This window comes from Astyanax mexicanus, chromosome 15 (genome assembly GCF_023375975.1).
Source record: "Astyanax mexicanus isolate ESR-SI-001 chromosome 15, AstMex3_surface, whole genome shotgun sequence".
NCBI lineage: Eukaryota > Metazoa > Chordata > Actinopteri > Characiformes > Acestrorhamphidae > Astyanax > Astyanax mexicanus.
The window spans coordinates 9,649,321-9,669,508 of NC_064422.1; the positions used below are offsets into that span (position 1 = coordinate 9,649,321).

Here is a 20,188-nt window from a genome sequence, read left to right on the forward strand (position 1 = left end):
TATACACTAGATATGGATTTGTTTCTGGTTCTGTCAGTGATGGTCAGTGAACAGCAACAATTCCAACACACACACAGACACACACACACACACACACACACACAGGCATCCATCATGGTTGGAAAGATCAAGCTCATCGACAGCTCAATATTAGTAGCCTTAGGGTGAAAAACTGTGGCATATCACAATAAAACCAGGCCTATATTAGCCTGGCTAGTGGCTAGCAGCAACCTCATTTCCCACCCTGTCACAGTCCTGCTTTCAATCTGGTTTTAGCACCTCCGCTTTTATCCTAAATGCTGCACAGGCGATGGAAATCTAAGGAAATGCTTACGCACTGCTTTTCAAGCTGCTTTACAAACGCTAAATCAGCTTGGGCTGCCTCTGTTACGCTAGCATCCGTTTTTTTAGGAAATTGCCATGTTGCTACAAAGCATCAAGCAGGAATTTACCACAGCGGAGATCAATTTCCCATTACTCGCCGAGCACGGGAGATAAGGAGCTGAAGGAAGACACACTCGCTCTAAGTGTTAGCGGCTAACAGAAGCGCTATCAGTACTGTAAACAGAGACAGACAGTTCTAATGCTATAAAACAGAAATCAGTACTGAACTTAACGATGTCTAATCTATTACCACCTGCAGGGCTCTCTGATGGTTTTATTTCTAATTCTATTGGGAACCAGTGCTGGCTCTATGATTAAGGCTTGACTAGTGGGTCAAGACCACCCATTTGTATCACAGCCCACCAAAACAACAGCTCAAATGAACCTTCAGCTTCAGAATCTTATGATTACACCCCAAAGTGAGGAGTGTGTTGATAGCCAGGGTAATGTATTCACTCAACACGGGATTAAATCCTCAGGGGCTAATTAGCACACTTGCTAGCGGGGTTTATTTTCCTACCTTTCCCACGTTAGAACTACTAGGCAGCTTCCTCCTGAATACACTGTACCCTGTGTCACTGCATTTATGTCATATGGTAATATTACATTGCCATCAGTTTGTGACCTCAAGCTCAGGTGTACTTGGGTTCTGCAGCAGGACAATGACCCAAAGCACACAAAGAAGAAAGAAAGTCCACCTCTGAATGGCTTAAAAAACTCTGATTGAGATGCTGTCGCATGATCTTAAACAGGTTGTTCATGGTGGAAAACCCCCAAGTTATCTGAATTAAAACAATTATGCAAAGAAGAGTGGAAAAAAAAACTCGGTAAAGCTTGATTGCAGTGTTTCTGCAAAGAGTGAAACAACCAAGTAATTAGGTTTAGGGGGTAAACACTTTTTTACACACGGCCAGATTCGTTTGGATAGTTTTTTTCTTTAGTACATACAAATATTATTTAGTAAGTGTTTTTTTTTCATATATTTACTTAGGCTATCTTTGTCTGATATTAAGGTTGTTCGATAATTGGAAAAATATTAGTATGACAAGAAAGCCAAAACAAATAACATCTGTAGGGGGAAAATACTTTTTCATGCCACTGTATGTATGTGGCATCCTGCATTAAATCTGTATTGTGAGTTGCTTGTGTGTTTTTATGTTCATTACCATCCACTGCACTGCCCACTGTGGGTGGTAATGTCATCTAGGATGTAATCTGTAAATGTACCGGCCTTGCTCATACTCCAATAATTGATGTAGCCTTGCCATGAGCACAATGGCCAGTGGTCAACCTCACTCACAAGATAGCATCTCTCTTAACTTATACATGTGAAGCAACACCTGATTAATATACTAACTGATATCCTATGATCTTTGGCATGTCAGTGTTGCTGCATCTGTGGCCACGCCCGTTCTCCACTGTGACGTGAACTGTGGATGCTGAGTGAAAGCGTGGGCTTCTAAAGTTCCTCACTGAGCTTCATTGTGTCGGTGTGTGTGTGTGTGTGTAACTACAGTGCCATTAAGTCCCATCTCTCTGTAAGTGGAGCGGCACTTCAGAGCTGAGCTGATAATCACCCCCCTGCCCTCTTATGACGACTCAGACCTGGGGAGCCTCTTAAATATAACCTGAGTGTTTAACATGAGTCAGACTCTGAGCCTCGACTGAGACCCACACAGTCTACAGCCCAACCCGGAGGTCTGAACACCTGAGCAGAGGAAGCAGATAAGAGTTCACCTCAATTTACTGCAACTGGAAAAGCTTTACATTTGATTTTGGTAGATTTAGGCTGTGAGGAGGATTTGATTTCAGCCGGTCGTGATAATTACATTATCGACATAAGGTACACTAAATGAACATGATGTTGATCATTTTTGCTGTTGAGTTTATTTGTGTGTTTTTAAGTGGAGAATTAAGTTGAACCACTTTTATAATGGAAATTATGAGATTGCTTGGAGATCCCATTAATGTGACTGAGTCAGTATGACAACTTTATTTAAAAAGTGTTTAATATGTATGTGTATACGTAGCAATTTTTAAAAATTTCAATAATATTGTTTATCACGATAAATCCGAGGACAATTTATAGTAAGTAAGTAAGTGTTTTTTTTTTATATAGCACTTTTCTAGAGCATTTTTCAAGTGCTTTTCAGACAACATAAAATAATCTAAAACACACAAAAAAAAAAATTTCAACATAATTATCAAGGTTCAAAAGTCTTAAAGGTCTCATTGCATCATTTTTGTGTGGAAGAATTAGCTCAGTGCGAACATACTACTAAAATTCAATATGTGCGTTAGTGTGAATTAGCCTTACAGTAGGGAAGTGCTGTTTTTACTACATAGATTATTACTGTTAAACTGTCTCTTATCGTTATAGCTGACACACACACACACACACACACACACACACACAAGCTCTGTAGACGCTCACTAAAAGCTGTGTGTGAGAGTGTGTTGGCGGGTGCGTCAGATTAAGTAGCTGCGGTCCAATCTGAAGGGAGCTGCCCAACTAGGCAGCATTTTCAGGCAGCATAGGCGCGCTCCCGAGAAAAGGACTGTCCCATTCGGAAGGTGGCATGTGCTGCCTACCTGGGCAGCTGCCTTATTTTACCCCGATTCTGAAGGCAGCGTGAGATGTATCCTTCACGGCGAAGGCAATCCCATGATGCATTTCACCAGCTCAGAGTTCCAGCGCTCAGATTTAAAAACATGGCGGACGGAGCCGGCATTGCGAGGGAGTTTCTGTACGAATGTAAGTAATTCCCTCCTGTATTTCCACTCACCGCTGCGTGGGTTTATCAAACTAGCATATTTTAGACTGTTTTAAGTTGTTTTCCATCGTTGTTTTCACCTGTACTTCATTTAATGTAAGACCTGACCGGCGGAAGCTACCGTTAGCTTATCGCGCTAATTTACCGGGTAAGCTAACACGCATCTAGCCGACTTACAGAGTACCAAACGCGGCTGCAGCGCTGAGGAAACCCCCGCTAGGAAACAAAGATACCCTGGCCGTCCAGTATAAAAAGTTTTAACTGTTTTAAGTCACTGTTACGTATAACTAAGTGATTTACTGTGTAAATAGTGTAACACTGTAGAATAACCTGTAATTCAGTGATTTAATGCGTAAACAGTTTAATTGTTAGAGGGAATAACTAGATTTACCTGTAACTGAGTGATTAATTGTGTAAATAGTGGAATTATGAGCGTGTTCTCCATAAACCGCTGTTACTAATTCAGATTTATTTTTTCCACAGGGATGAACGTGGGCCGGGGAAGGTGAACGCTGGTCAGACCGGCTGGAGGCAGCGTTAGCTCCCTTTATGAATATATATATTTTTTCTTTGAATGTAATAAAGTTTTCTCTCTTAACATTATTATTTTTGCTTGCTGTGTGTTTATTGTCACTATGCTTATTGTAGTATCACATCTCAACTAGTGGGTATGGGTAAATAAAAAAAAAAAAAGTTTATGAATCATGTGTTTTATGCAACTAAAAGATAAAGATATAATACAAATTAGCTGACTGTGTATGAATGTACTATTGTGTGAAACGTAGCTTAGTTTGATAATTTAGCTCTGGCTCATACAAAATATTTATTATATTATGGTTTCATTACTCATGCATTTCTACAAAGCATCTAATCAAAAATAAAATAAATGCATACATAAAACTGACCATACTCTGAGAATGAAGTGAGGAAAAGTGTATAATTAAAGTAAATCATGAATATTTAAATATCTGTAATATTTGGATGAGTAAAAGAGAAAAATCTGCCGCTGCATTAAGATTTATCCCGAGGTAAGTGATCATTAACTTTAGTTATTTATAAACAGCTCACGGGCACAGCGCGCTAGACGTGATGACGTATGCTGACTCCAGAGGGTGTCCCGAACGCGCTGCCTTATAAGATCCCTTATGGGTGAAAATGCTGCCGAACGAGGGAGCTGCCTTTGAAGGCAATGACTACCTAGGCAGCTCCCTTCAGATTGGACCGCAGCTAGTGTGTGTTGGGTGTGTGTCTGAACGAGCAGCGTGAGCCAGATCTTTTATACTCGCTTTAAAGTTTAAAGAGATGCACTTGAATGAATCACTGCAGACAAGTCTGCAGCACGCACACGCACACACACACACACACACACACACACACACAGAGTATACTTTTAGCAGCAGTTTTATTAGAATAAGAATCATTTTAATCCACCTTAAATGGTGCGACAGCCCTCTCTTCGAGTCTGAGCAACTTAAATGTTGCTTAGCAACCATCCAGACAGTAATAGACAGATGTCTGTCATGCATTCTCATAAGAATATTATTACCACGCCCACACAGTTCTGAGAGCGGTGGGAAGAGTGTATTTTGGTGATTTGTGAGGAGAATTTTCTCATATTTATGTTTTGGGATTTCTACTTAATACATTGCTAAATGCTTCACATAAACACCCAAAGTTAACAGTAGGAAAAGGCTTCAGGGGCAAAAGGCTTTAGACAACACCTGAAGGTATAATTCACTTTCCACCTTAAATGGTACAGCAGTTATATTACAGTATCTGAAATAATAATGTAAAGTGGAACAGAAAACAAGGAAACAACTGATTATTGAATAATTTAATAGTTGAATTAGTGCATGATTTTTATGCATAGGGAGGCCGGATTTCCTAATTAATTTGTTCTACTGAACAAAATGTATGGCGTTTGCTGTCCATTCCTCAGTGTGAGTGGATGGGATAAATATATAACAGTAGAAGGAAAGTGAACTAAGAACAACAGAAATCTGATCCACCTCTGAAGCCCGTCTCCAAACAGTGTCTGAGGGTCTCTCCTGGATTAGTGCAGTCTCCAGTGTGGATATGGATTAGCTGGGCACACACTGTGTGGACGTTGGGAATGAAGCTCCCGGCCAAGGATGCTGCATATCTAGCTTAACCTCATCCATAACAAATACTGTAGAAATCCTCACAGAGATCACATCCCGGATCTCTGAGCTTTACTACTGCTGTGTTCAGAAGAACTACGGAGCACTGAATTAAGATTCTGAACTAACTGATTCAGATCCAACTGAATGAATGAAACTAGCCTGTCATACAACAATAATACATAAAGCAGGCTCTTGTCTACAACCTACTAGAGCTGCAACGATAAGTCGATATAGTCGACAATGTAGATTATTTAAATTTGTCGACTACAAATTTCATTGTCGACTATATTGTTAATTTGTAACAGTACCGCATTACACAAAGTGCTGAAGACAGAAAAAACTTGGTCTGTGTCTCAAAAAGTGCCCAAACTCAACAGATTACATATTTATTCACTAAATATCAGTGCTCTCCATGTTTAAACAACATATGGACATTTCCTTTTAAAATATCATGTTTAGCTGTTTTTCTGTTGTTTTTAAAGATGGAGGACATGGCAGAAATAATCGTTGACTAATCGAAAAAATGATCATCAGATTAGTCGACTACCAAAATAATCATTAATTGCAGCTCTACAACCTACCAGTATGTGTGTTATAAAAAACAAACATACAACAAAAATACACTTTTTAAAGAACATTTATCCACGCTGAATATTTAATCTCCACACATACTGTACTGTACATATATATCCAAATATTTACTAAATATACCATCTATCCAAACATACCCAAAAATATATTTCTTACTGAAATACATACTGTAGACAATAATGAACAGAAAAATCTGAACTCTACTTATATCCAGTATTTGTTAAAATATACTGAACTACAACCTGAACACACTATGAATAAAAATATACTGTAATACCAAGTATACCAAAAAAATGCACATGCTGCTCATCCTAATACTCTGAAATATATACTGCACACACTACTCATCTAAATACACTAAAATACATACTGCACACACTACTCATCTAAATACACTAAAATACATACTGTACAAAATAGGCAAAAAGTGTCACATTAATCTCACTGTATAAAAGCAGTGATTTTAGCAGAAGTCTGGAATATTTTGGCGAGATCAAAGAGAGGCACACTGTTGCTGCTGCAGCTCAGCCAATGAGCTCTCCCCTCCTGCCCTACCTCTAAACCCATACATCAGGGGGTTTGGTGCCCCTTTAAGTAATAATAATGCTCTCCCACATACATCAAGTGTTTCCCAGGAATATCTCACCAGATTGCAAGATTAAATCACCAATTTAGCATTTATGAGAATAGTTAGGATTCCTGCAACTTACGAGTATACAGCAGGATCTACAGGCTCAGCTGCTATATCTGTGGGTAAATGTGCTACAGGATGCCATACAGGGCTGCAACGATTAAGTCAGTAATAATCAATAATGTTGATTATTTAAATTTGTCGACTACAACTTTCACTGTCGACTAATCATTAATTTGTGACAGTACTGCATTACACAAAGTGCTGGAGACAGTAGTGCAGTGGGAGATAAATAAAAATAATCGTCAGATTAGACTACCAAAATAATCATTAGTTGCAGGCCTAATGCCATATTGAACCTGTACTCCTCCATGCCCAACCGTTTTACTGCATACTGTCAAATACGGATCCAAAAAATATATTTTCTCTTCTTCTGACACATTTTCAATCTGCACCCTGCACAGTTTCTCTGCACAGTTTCTCTGCACAGTTTCTCTGCACAGTTTCTCTGCACAGTTTCTCTGCACAGTTTCTCTGCACAGTTTCTCTGCACAGTTTCTCTGCACAGTTCTTTCAGTCTAAAATAACTTGATGTCACTGCAGGTCAAGTGTGTGATGCATCTTCATTATGGAGCATCGTGTGGAAAAAAGAAATGAATGGAAAAGAAAGGGACTGATAAACAAGGAGCTGAGGAGGCTTTGTTCTGAGTCGGGCGGTGCTCAATTTGGTCTGTAGGTCAAAAGTGCTAAATAAGTGTGACTAAAAAGTACTGCAATGTAAACTGAGCAAGCGAGTGAACAAGAGAGGAAGAGAACTTGTTGAAAAGTGTTGCTATCGCTCAGAGAGATTACACAGCAGTAGTGAGATCAGCCATCACGCTCTACTCATCCCACCACTGCCATGGCAACGGCAGAGACAATGCAGCCCAGCCCAAACGATCAGGATTCACTGATGAAGACACCAGAGGCCAGGTCACTGTATGAGGTCACAGTAAACATGTGTATAATCCATCCCTTCATCTAACAGGTTTACCCCAGTTTACCCACAAGTTACAGCAGAGAGCGGCAGCGAGACACCCCGTAACTTCCTGCCCATCATCGTCTCAGACACGCCGCCCGGGGAGACTATCGATGAGGTCGAACTCTCTGTGAAATGTCACTGATCACTCCGACTTCACCAAACCACAAACTGACGCCTTCGGTCTTGTTGCCATGGGAGCCAAACTGTGAGGTTAAGACCATAAGACTGGGTAAAGTAACAATTAGCAAACATGCCAGCATCTCAAATAAACAGGAATTATTTACAACACATACCCCCTACCCCTTGTTTTCGAGGGTAACCCTTCCCCTTGGAGAGAGTTAGACAGAGTTATAAGGAGAGGCGGTGAAATCCTCCCCCTAAAGAGCACTAAAGTTCAGTAACCAATCTGCTGATTAACTAGTTAACTTTAGGGCATATTTTATTGTATGTCTTCAGAAAGGGGAGGGGGGGGGGGTCATCAGTGCAGAAAAAAACAATTATTATTGTGCATTTCTTAATTTCTCTGTAAAGGGAAGCTGAAATTAGCTTTGATTAGCTTTTATTTTATTTAATTTTTCCGTTCTGCCTTAAATACGGCAGCCTCTGCCATCTGTTGCACCATTTAAGGTGGAACAGGAAAGTTAGTTAGCTAGCTATCTACTGAGACAAACTACTAGCAATCTTTTTATGCTTGTTGTTAAGAATTCGGCCATCAAACATGAAACTACATATTTATGTATGGTAATATCATGCTGATAGTCACTTTTATTACTCATATTTACATTTGTGGGATTCTTACCAGTGACTCTCATACCCCTTTTTTTTTTTGAAGTGTGTAACTGAAAAATCTCTGTATTAATGGCTAACAAGCCCAATCCTTTCCCCTAACTTAACCCTCCAGCTTAACAAGAATCGGGACACCTTGCTGTCTTCTCAGCTCTTCTCAGAAATTCTACCATTTCTAAAAATAGCAGTGTCATCCAGTGAGGATCCATGATTAATCCTTTGAGTAAAACACTCAATAATAATCTCTCCTTCAAAAGTTTATTTCTGTGACTTGTTTAATGCGTTTAATTTAAGAAAAAACATGCATTCTGAAGTATAATCCAGTGTCTGAGGAGAGCTCTGTGTTATCTCTGAGTTTCCCCTGATATCAACTCATGGGCTTGTAAACAATGTTTTGAATCACTGATTCGAACTTGCACTCGATTCATGAACTGATTCACTCAACCCATTGTGTAAGTTCCTCAAAGCATTTTTAGTTAAAATTTTTAGTTGAAATGTCTAACTTAAACCTCACTTGATCAACCATGCACATTATTTCACTGGCGTTGTGACTACCTAGATGATGGACTGGTGGTATTCTTTAAACCAGAACTCACCTCATATTTATCTGCTACTTTTTAACAAATCGTTGTTGGTTTCACCCAGTTGGAGAAAAATGCTAACTAATGCTAACTGCTAATTCTGTTAAACCAGTTAATGCGGGGGATGGGAAGCAAAAGGAACATCCTACCCACACAGAGAGTGATAGAACAGATCTGCTCTCTGGACACCCAAACACAGACGGTTGTGATATCACTGGAGACTAAACCCACAACCTCCTGAACCAAAACAGGCAGTCTAGCACATTGTCTCTTTTTAAAATTAGCAACATGACTAGTGGAACTCCAGCTGTGTGAAAGACGGTCACTGTGTTCTGGTGGGTGAGGTGTAGAGTTGAGGTGAGGTGAGACTAAGCTCGATTATAAAACAGCACATTGTGTGTGTGTGTGTGTGTGTGTGTGTGTGTGTGTGTGTGTGTGTGTGTGTGTGTAGATCTGTAATATGGGCTAATTGCTGTGGGCTGAAACGCTCTCCACACAATTCTCTGAGCAGGAGGAGAAAACATGACGCCAAACTCTGGACGTCTGGTACTTAAGGGGTGGGCAATATTATATCGTATAAAATATATTGTGACACAGAAATATCATGATATTAAAAATCCATATCGTGATAATAGAGATGTTCTGTCTTAAAAGTAGTCTATTATTTACTGTGAAGCTTTAGGTGTATTTATTGTATAATTGTTTTAGTTTGCAGTTTATATGCATGCACTAAATATTCTGCAATATTATTTGCTGCATTATATTATTTTATGCTATATTATTTATTTTGCCACATTATGATTACACTGTTATTTTCTTATACTATATTCCTGAAATGAATGAATTATTTTAGTTTTCCTATATCGCCAAGTATATCGTTATCGCAAAAATACCCTGTATTTCGTGATATTATTTTAGAGCAATATCGCCCACCCCTACTGGTACTGAGGAGTAGATCCTAACTCTTTACGTCATCAGATCTACACATGAGGGGTGTGGGTTTATCAAATCGTCCGCAATAACATCGTCATAATTTACTGTGAAGCTTTAGGAGGAATATACTGCACTTCAGAAATGTGGTATACAGTAGGGCAGGGCGATATGGCCCTAAAATAATATCACAATATTTCATGGTATTTTCGTGATAACGATACTCTTGGTGATATGACGAAATACTGAATTAAAAAAATGATTTCAAGAATACACTACTGCACCAAAATAAATATTAAGTTTTCTTATTGCATACGATATGATATGGCACACCCTTAACTGAAATTTTAAAAAATACAATAATGTAATCAGTAACATTAATTTGTAACAGAAGTCAATGATCCAGAATGTCATGATACTAGTAATGTGTGCTATATATCTGCATATATCCAGGATTAAAATAAAATGAATGATTGTGGACAGATATAATCTGTCTCTAGTAGATATATAATGGGAAATGAGTAGTACCCTGATGTGATAATTAGGGTGGGTGATATGGCACCATATTTCAGGGTATAATATTATTGAAAAATGTTGCAGATATTATCGCGTACGATGTGGCGAACCCCTGGTATACATTTTTATACGTTATATTATTTAATATTATTGGTCATTTTTTTTATTTTGTTATATTATTATTATAAAAAAAAATGGTATTATAAAAAAAAAACTGGCCCTGGTAAGCTGGAACTTTTGGCTATTGGAACTGTTATATCTATATGAAATAAAACTCTTTTGTACATTGTATATGGATGCAAATGCTGACATATACACACTCCTATACCTTGTGGAAAGCCTTCAAAGAAAAGTTGAAGCTGTTAGCTGTTCTAGGTATCTCTATTGATTGAGAATGAAATAATACTTACAATAGCATCATTATATTTCACTGTGAAGCATTAGGAGCAATATTCTGCACTTCAGAATTGTAGTATAAATGTATTTTATACACTACATTATTTAACATTATTTGTTACATTTTCTATATAGTTACATTATTATTATAAAAATGAGACTTGGCAAGTTGCTGCTGGAACTGTTATAGTTATATGAAATAAAACTTTTGCATTTATTTTTATATTCTATATTTTATAGTATATTTAAAAAATATTTATTCAGTGTTTTAATCATATTGCCAAAAACATCCATATCGAAAATATATTGTGATTTTATTTTGCACCTGCTTATTTTTGTTTAAAGAATTATTGCACACTTTCTGTAAATCCAATAAACTCAATAAAATCATTTTCACTTCTCTAATATCACTGTGTTTTTCTGCTATGTGATATAATGAACAGAAATTGCTGATCCCAACAATTAATGATTTATAAAGGAAAACCCTGAAAATGAAACTTTTTTTATGAATTTGGGACCATTGATTAATCCTGATACTTTTATATTTCACTGAACTGTTCCTTTAACATGCTAAACCCCTATAGTCCATATCTACAGGCTGCTTCAAGAAATCCTCAGCCAGAAGAATCACACACACAATGTCACCTCTGAGATATTTTATAGAAAAGTGTCTATACGTTATTTCTGCCCGAAGTCAAGTTTGAATAAGAGTAGAAATAGTCCATAAACACCTACACATTAGTCATTTAATCAGTCTGCTCACAGGGAAAGGTCAGCAGGTCTAGACTGGAGAATGTGCTTTCATGTTTTCAGGAATGCAGACGGTACATGCGGTGCTAGTGCAGGCCAATGTTTAAATGTTCCAGTTCAGGTTGCCAAAAAGAACCTCTTTCAAAAAACAGACTGGTGTATAAGAAATGAGAGACTGACCACTGCTGCTGTTGCGGCTCTTCCTGTTGGCCTTGCCCCCCAGCAGCATCTTCAGGCTATTCCTAAACATGGTAGCAGAGGGTGGAAGGGGCTAAAGAAACACCTGCACAGAGAAAAAGACAGACACAGAGAGAATTAGACAGATAACTACACAATGGAACTTTCCAGACTGCATCTGTAGCACAATGAACATTTCTGCTAGCGCCTCTATAGGAACAGTAGTGACTTGTTAGCACTTTTTTTTTTTTTTTACTGTGTGACCCCCCCTTTTAGGGTTCAAAATATTTTACTACCTAAAACTTAACTTTTATTTAATTATATTTGACCAAGATTAAGGGACAATACTGACACACTTAAAGACTGGTCATTTCCAGCATTAAGCAGCACTTTAGGGACTGTAGAAAAAATACAGAACAAAACAAATACTGAATAAATCTATTTAACTGAAAATGTGACCTTGTGATGTCTAACCAACAGTTAAATACAAAGATACACAGATATGTTATTTTTTAAGTTATAATTTTAAGAAATTTATTTCTTAATTTCAGGGCTGCAACAGCTAATCAAGTAAATAGAATAAAAGTGATTTTTAAAATTGTTGGCAACTAATTTAATTTAGGCAAGCTACTGTTCTATTTTTCTATCATTCAGTGTTATCAGAGCCTGCTAGAGTAGTTAAACACAACGTGTCCTTTTTATAAAATTTATATCCTACTCACTTTTTTTTTATCCTACTCACGTTTTCCGTTCCACCTTAAATGCAGCTTTAGTAGAGTTACAGCCTTTTTCAAGGTCTTATTTGATGTTGTGTGGAAGAGTTTGAGAATCACAGCCAAGTGTAGATTTACATTATACACACTGTTGTTGTTTTATTAAATAATGATAATAATAAAATTACATTTTTTTTTATGTAAACACTAATATTTCTTAATAATGGTAGTTTTTTGTATCCTTATACAATTAAGAAATTTGTACAAACACAGCTCACATTTTCTTTGTTTTTTCTTTTTAATCGACTAATAATTGTTATACAATTTATTACAATTTAATTTATATAATTTATTTATTTATTCAATTTTATCCCATTTCATCCTAATTTGGAAGGCCCACTTACTCATTAAAACTCCCACTATCACTATGACTATGACACTTTTCCAGCTTTTTTCAGCTTGAAGGAAAGCACAGCTACCCAGCTCTGATACAACAGCTAAAAGAAGCCTGTGCTGACCAACTTTACATTAGTAGTGATGAGGGAAAGAGTGCCATCTACCCACCAGGCCAATTGTGCTCTCTCAGACTCCGGCTGCTGATGTTTGTGATTTAAACTCTTTAGTGTCGCAACTTTTTTGGAACACAACTGTGACTTATTGAGGCAAGATTTCTGAAGGGATCCTGTCATTGTGTTATCTACCATTAAAACGTGAGCAGAAGATCCTTTAAGTCCTGCATGTTATTAAGTGGGATCTTGGTGCATAACCCCTTTGACTGGTGCCACTGACTCCAGATCATTACAAGTAGAGGTTGAGTCAGGCTGTGGACAGGCCTGCAGGTCATTCAGGTTCATAAGGAGGTGAAGAATTTCACTGAGTTACAGAAGAGATTTCAGTCACCCTGCTCTCATAATGTAGTGCAGCTTTTCACACCTGTCAGGGATTACGTTCTACAATTTTCAAAAGAAAGTTCCTCTCTTCTCTCGGCAGTGTCTAAACAGCGTCCTAGCAGGAGAAGATCAAAGCTGTAATGCCCCTCTGCGCTCAGAGCCTTCAGAGTTCAAACCCTGCACCCAAACACTGCTCTAAAATACCCTTTACAGCAGAGCCCCTCACTGAATCCAGCTCATCAGTCATGCAAATGGGCTTCTCAACCTGAACACTCACACACACACACACACACACACACACACACACGCCCTAAGGCACAACAATGGCTTTGGAAAGGATAACATAACCCATTATATGCAGGACACAGTCCCAGTGCTGTTCTCCTTTGTAATTTAATTCAGGAATAGCCAAACCAGAGCAAAAACACATCTGAACACCTCCTCAGCTTCACTGTTAGAAATATGAGGTTCTTATAGCATTATTATCCAGGATGAAGTTCCTACTACACTGTATAAGATCATGAAACCATTCAAGGAACACCCATGATGTTGTATGATCCCTCAGACGGCACTGTATCAAAATCAGTCATAGCGTTTTTCCAGGGATGTGTGGCACCGGCACTGTTCTGGTTTCGAAGCTAAATTTTGAATCGGTTCACCAAGTTTCCACCAACAAAAGTAGGTTCCAGAACCAGAAACGTTCGTTTTCAGCAGGAACCAAAGAATACTACGTTCTTCAGTGCAAACTGTTACGACATCTGTGAGCAAAATGGTGACCAAATCGCATATGTTGTTGATGATGTATGATGTGACGTTTTGACGGTTCCACTAAAACTGGTGGAAATGCAGGCTGGTTCGCTGAAACACCACGGTTCTTATAAGCCTGAACGGAACTGGTTCAAAAATGAGAGTTCTTTTGGTGGAAAAACACCTAAAACTTTACTGTGCGAAACACATTGTTTACCTTAACCATTAACTTCTCTCAGCTCAGAGGCATCTGAGATGGACCATCACCCAGTAGAAATGTGTCAATTTTGGTCAGACGAATTAATATTCCAGAATGGATGACATTGGCACAGATTAAAAAAAAGAACATCCAGACTGTTATCAGTAGCAAGTCCAGACGCATTAACTGTAATGGTATGGGGTTGTGCAAGAACACATAAATATAGAAAAGTATACTGACTTCTGCCTTACACTTGATGCCCACAACCCCTCCCAACCAGGTGTTTACAAGACGAATGGGACAAAACAGCACCTAAAACACTTTATTGCTAGGTATTTTTGGTGCCTAAACATCTAAGCATTGTGAGAAGGAATAGCAACATTACAAAGCAGTAAATTATTTACAGTCCCAACTGTTTTGGTGTTGCTGTTGCAGAACTGGATGGATTAGGGACGGGCGATTTATTAAAAAAAAAAAAAAAAAAGTGATGCACAAGCTATTGTCTCATTTACATTATATTAAAAATATTTTTTTATGAATAATAGGCAGCCCCCTTTAACAATACATGAAGCTTATATATTAAACATGGTGTAAGCATAACCTCCTTATACTTCAGTTAATGAAAGCTGTAAAATATGTAAATCACTGCCACATAGAAAAAATCTTTACAGGTTTCTGACAGAAGCAAATATCCATCTAATGAGATTCACTCTGTCAGATTCCACATGTAAAGATATGCAATCTCCATTATACCATTTTGAAAATCGCATTAAGACCATAATTTGATTAATCAAATTAAAATGATTACCCTCTGAACCCTAGAATGGATGTATATCAATGAATAAAATGATGTTGAGCAGATAAAACATGAAATATCTGAAACACTATGTTTTTTTTTCCATATTATCACAACTTTATTTCTGAACCGAGATTATATCTGTCTGCATCTCTATCTACTAACAAACACATACACACACACACACACACACACACACACACACACACACACACACACACACAACACAAATACACACACAAATACACACACAAATACACACACACACACCAAACACTTTCTCGAGGCGTTCCAAGAACAGGAACATATTTCTTAACAACATCCGGCAAGTGATAACAGCGGGGGTCCCGTGTCCAATTACAGAAGCATGTGCCTCTGTATAAGCCGGTCTATTTTCCCTTCTGGAATTTTCTCCTGGTCTTTAATTGGCTCATCAGCGGAGATACCGATCCTCCTCTGTCAACACGTTCTACAGCTCAGCGAACGCCCCAATCCAACAGATCCGCATTTAATACAGCGTTCCCCTCGCCTCAGACAGCGGTGCAGCCGGGAGCGCCGCGGCACGCCGCCGGACACGGCCGGCCGGAAAAGAGCAAAAACAACATTTACATAAAATAACGAGGTTTCAGGAGGTGAAGTGGGAGAGAAATGAAGTCTGCGCCGCCTGTTAGCATAAGCCCTTCAGCGCTAGTCAGTGTCAGAGGACGTGTCAGAGTGTCAGGCAGTGTGTGATGCAATGTGTGAGGCGGTGAGTGAGGCGGTGTGTGAGGCAGTTTGTAATATGCTATTAAGTCTCACTTACAGCTCGGCCAAGACAGACAGTGAGACATTGTGTGAGGCAGTTTGTGTTGTGTTTAGTTTGTGGTGTGGTGTGTGAGGTAGTATGTGAGGCAGTGTTGCAATGTGTGAGGCACTTTCATTATTAAATGAAATGGTTTTCCGACAGTCTTGAAGGAAGGAGTTCCCAGAGGTGTTTAGCACTTGTTGCCCTTTGCCTTCTTCACTCTGTGCTCCAGCTCACCCCAAACCATCTGGATTGGGTTCAGGTCTGGTGACTGTGGAGGACAGCTCATTTTTTGTTAAGTACATAAAACTCCACGTGTTCATTCATAGTTTTGATGCCTTCAGTGAGAATCTACAATGTGAATAGTCATGAAAATAAAGAAAATTGAATTGCATTGAATTAGAAGGTGTGTCCATGTGAGGCTATGTGTGATGCACCTTATGTTCAGTGTGTGGGGTAGTTTTTATAGCAATGTTTAAAGGCCAATTTTTACTTCTGTGTCGAACCTACGCTGTAGCCTACACATCGCTGCGTTTAAACTGCAGAGTGAAGCAGGGCCGCTGATATGTGCACGCAGGAGTATATGCTAGATACACATAGGCTATGGTGTAGGTTTGACGCAGAAGTATAAATTGGTATTAAAGCAGTGTGAGACAGTTTGTGTTGTGGTGTGTGAAGCAGTGTGTGAGGCAGTTTATGTTGCATGAAAATGAATAAAGAAACATGGTAGAATTTGGTAGAATTTGTAGTTTTGCTTCCCCTACTTTTGTAAATTGTAGGACAGAGAAACAGCTGCAGAAGTCAAAGAAGCATGTGGACTGAGGTAGTAGAGTAATATTAGAGGATTTAACACTAATATGACTCGGGGATCTTGTGCGGTTCCACCGAAGTTCTGCAGTGCAGTAGCAGAGCGGGAATTATAGAATGGCCATTTTCCCTAAATACAACAGTATGTGCAGTATCAGCATTACTCTGAAGCTTCTATGTCAGAGTAGAATTGCTATATAATGCTGAACAGCAGGTAAAAAAGTAGACTATGTGTTATGTAAACAGCAGCTGTTTATTTAAAAGCTCCAGCTAATACTAAGCAGCTGAAATTAACGCTACATGTGGCTAGCAAGTACATTTTAACCACAGTATGAGTTTAGTAGGGCGATAAGGTGGACATCATTTTTCGTTGACTTTTGTAAACCAAACAGCATGTAGCCTGCAGATCTGCAATTACAGCCATTGTCTGAAAAAGAAGACTGGAATTATGAATCATTAGTGAATGCTGTGATTACAGATTTGACCAGAAACACTAGACTCTCTCTCTCTCTACGTTGGGTAATCAGTTAATTGCATCAGACGTTACGAAAGGCCCAGTGACTCAATTAATGAGTCACTATTGAAGCTCATTGTTGATTCTGGAGAGCAATTTCGATACAAGAGGTTCGGGGCTGTTACAGTCGGCGTCTGCCCAAAATTAGAGCAACAGTAAAATTATCTAACAGCCATCAAAAGGTGTTTTTAATTTACGGTAATTATTGCTAATTAGAGAAAATATTAGCCGGTAAATAACAAAACACAAATTTTCCTCACAGCAATGCGGCCCAACAGCCAAAACATGTTCAGAAACACTTCATTCATTTTAGCACTGGAGCTACGAGGCAAAATTGTATTATTACCAAATAGCATGATGCTAACTAATTTGGCAAAATTAGTGAAATGACTTATAATTTATACGGAACAATTAAATAAAAATTGATTTTAAGTCCTATTTTAGCATTTACTTTTTTTTTTTTTTTTGGCCCAACCACCACCCCCCCTCTTCGGAGGACAATTAATACTTTATTTTTATTTATTTATTTATTTATTTTATTTTTTATTATTATTATTTTTATTATTATAAGACCTAAACAAAAAACAAACAAACAAACAAAAAAATAATAATAAAATAAAATAAACATAAAATAAAAAAACATACATACATACACATACTCACATATCTAACTATACATATGCTTATACATATACACACATACATAAATATACATACATATTAATACATACACATAAATACATACACACACACGCACAGTTACTTCTATTCTATTGTTTTTTGCAAAAATATGTCATGTGTTACGGATTATGTCATGAAATGCCTACCACAATGGAGGCAAGAAACCGCCACCATGCCCCTGCGATCCAGAGGCAGATAGGGAAGAACCCAGTGGACCCAGACCATCCACAGCCCATTAGGAGCCCAGAAGACCCGCGGCCACACATCCCGATGGTAACCATGCGCACACCCCAGATGAGGACGGGGGAGACTCCAGACGAAGCCCCCATGGCAAAGAGCAAGAGTCCAGAGAGCCAAAGGAAGCGAGCAGGCCACCCCCCCGGCAGGCCAGCACCCCCTGCACGAGCCGAGCATGCGGCCCCCGAGATCCCAAGCACCCGGGAACAGCCCGACACCCAGCAGGCCCCCCCCCCACGCCAAGGGGGCCCAAGCCACCCTCAGGCCACAGCCACCAAGGGGGCGAGCCAGAGACCACATTAGGGCATCCGGCCACGCACCCAGGGACCCACGGACGCCCACCCCCCCAGGAACGGCAGTGACGATCGGCAGAGAGCAGCGTGGAGCGGTAGGGGGGGCAAAAACCCGCCCTCCGCAACCATGTCCCACAGGTGTCCATGCTCAGTCAGCCCCAAACCCAGGACCAACTGTTCACGCACACATGCACATTCACACACCCGTCACACACACATCCGTCACACATACACCCGTCGCACACGTGCACATTCACTCACAGACCAGTCACGCACACCAGTCACACACACAGAACATACATAAACACCTAATGCGGGCATGCGGGCACCAGTACCGAGCCAGCGGCAACCTAGGGAAGCAGCCAACCCGGCCCCGAACCACCACCCGACCCACACCCCAGGCAGGGTGCACGAAACCAGGGTGTGAGAAGACCTGACCCCCCTCCTCCCCCCACCCAGCATGTTGCAGTGATATGAATGTGTATAATGAGAAGAATGAATGAAAGCTACAGTGCTATTAAAATTGGAGGGACAGCTGTAATATGAGAACTGAATAACAGCACCCAACCACACTGCCCCCCCAAAGGCCCTCAATGTCTAAAATGCGAAATAAAATTGAGGAGCAGGGAGCACCTGCCCCCCCAAAACCCTATGTGTAATATGATGTGTGTAAGCTGTATGATGAGTTTGTATGTGTAATGCAATGTTAGACTGAGTAGGAGTCGGGGAAGGGCCAGGAAAGGACCGAGGGGCAGAGGACTACCCCCCGGAGGAAGAGAGCCAACTACTGCTGGCTCACTAGGCACCCAGTTCCATACACCCAACCGCGGTACAGGGAAGGCAAGTCCAGGGTGTAGAGCGGCTACGGCCCCAGGACACCGCCGCTCTGCAAGACAGCGCCCCCATCCCCACACTGCAATACAACATAAATACACACCCCACTCACATACAAAAGACAACAGATATTACACACACGCACACACACACACACACACACACACACACACACACAGACACATTTACAATAAACATCCCACTCTTTCTCATACACACACACAGTGGTCTTGAGCCCAGGACCAACCGGTCTTAAGTGGGAGACTGCCGCTTCCCCACCTGAGCGCCCCTACCTCCCCACAGGGAGGGCACCCAGAATCCCGGAATGCCAACCAGACACCCCAACACGGACCAAACCACCACCCCCCACGACGGCGCGCCCAAGAGAGGCATAGACCCTCCCCAGCGCAGGGAGGGACCCAAACAGGCGACAGACGCCCACGGGCACCAGGGCCCCGGACTCCGCACCCCGACCGCCACAGGGGAACACAGCCAACCGGACAGGGCCAGCACCCACCACCATGGGCCCCCCAGACCCACACCCCAAGACCACAAGAGCATACATCCAGGCCCCCCCCACCAACAACCAGGGCCCGCACACAGAGATCACCAAGCGGCAGCCACCGTCCCCAGTCCAAGTGCCATCAGACACCCGAATCCCCCGATCCCCCCCCAGCCACCTGCCGGACGCACCAGGAGACACGACTACAGCCGCCCACCCCCATCATGTGATGGAGCTTATCAGTGGGAACCAGAGAGATTCAAATGTAGCCAATTGGTTTTTTGAGGTTGCAGACATTCTATCCAGACTAATGTGGTCTAAAAGTAAATTTCTATAGTGATTTATGCATAAATCATTTTTTGATTTCCACTTCATGAGGATAGTTTTCTTAGCGATGCATAAGACAGTGAGAACTATGTGCAATATATTTGTTTCCATGTTTAGTTCATTTACATCACCTAAAATGCATAGTTTGGGTGAAGCTGGGATATTGCAATTAAACCAGGTAGA

At 40.2% G+C, this 20,188-nt stretch overlaps 1 protein-coding gene and 1 long non-coding RNA gene across 6 annotated transcripts in view; one reads left to right on the forward strand and one right to left on the reverse strand.

Annotated features, from left to right (window-relative positions):
• Positions 1-20,188, reverse strand: part of tanc2b (tetratricopeptide repeat, ankyrin repeat and coiled-coil containing 2b) — a 156,932-nt gene that overhangs the window by 87,897 nt on the left and 48,847 nt on the right. For all 5 annotated transcript variants that reach the window (XM_049465184.1, XM_049465187.1, XM_049465183.1 and 2 more), the window contains exon 3: positions 11,685-11,787. In XM_049465184.1, the coding sequence (XP_049321141.1) occupies positions 11,685-11,754 (70 nt within the window). In that variant the 5' untranslated portion in view covers positions 11,755-11,787. The remainder of the gene's footprint in view (positions 1-11,684; positions 11,788-20,188) is intronic.
• LOC125781347 (uncharacterized) lies at positions 2,799-3,761 on the forward strand. The gene is made up of 2 exons (XR_007424577.1): positions 2,799-3,139; positions 3,642-3,761. It is a non-coding gene; the product is annotated as an uncharacterized LOC125781347 (long non-coding RNA).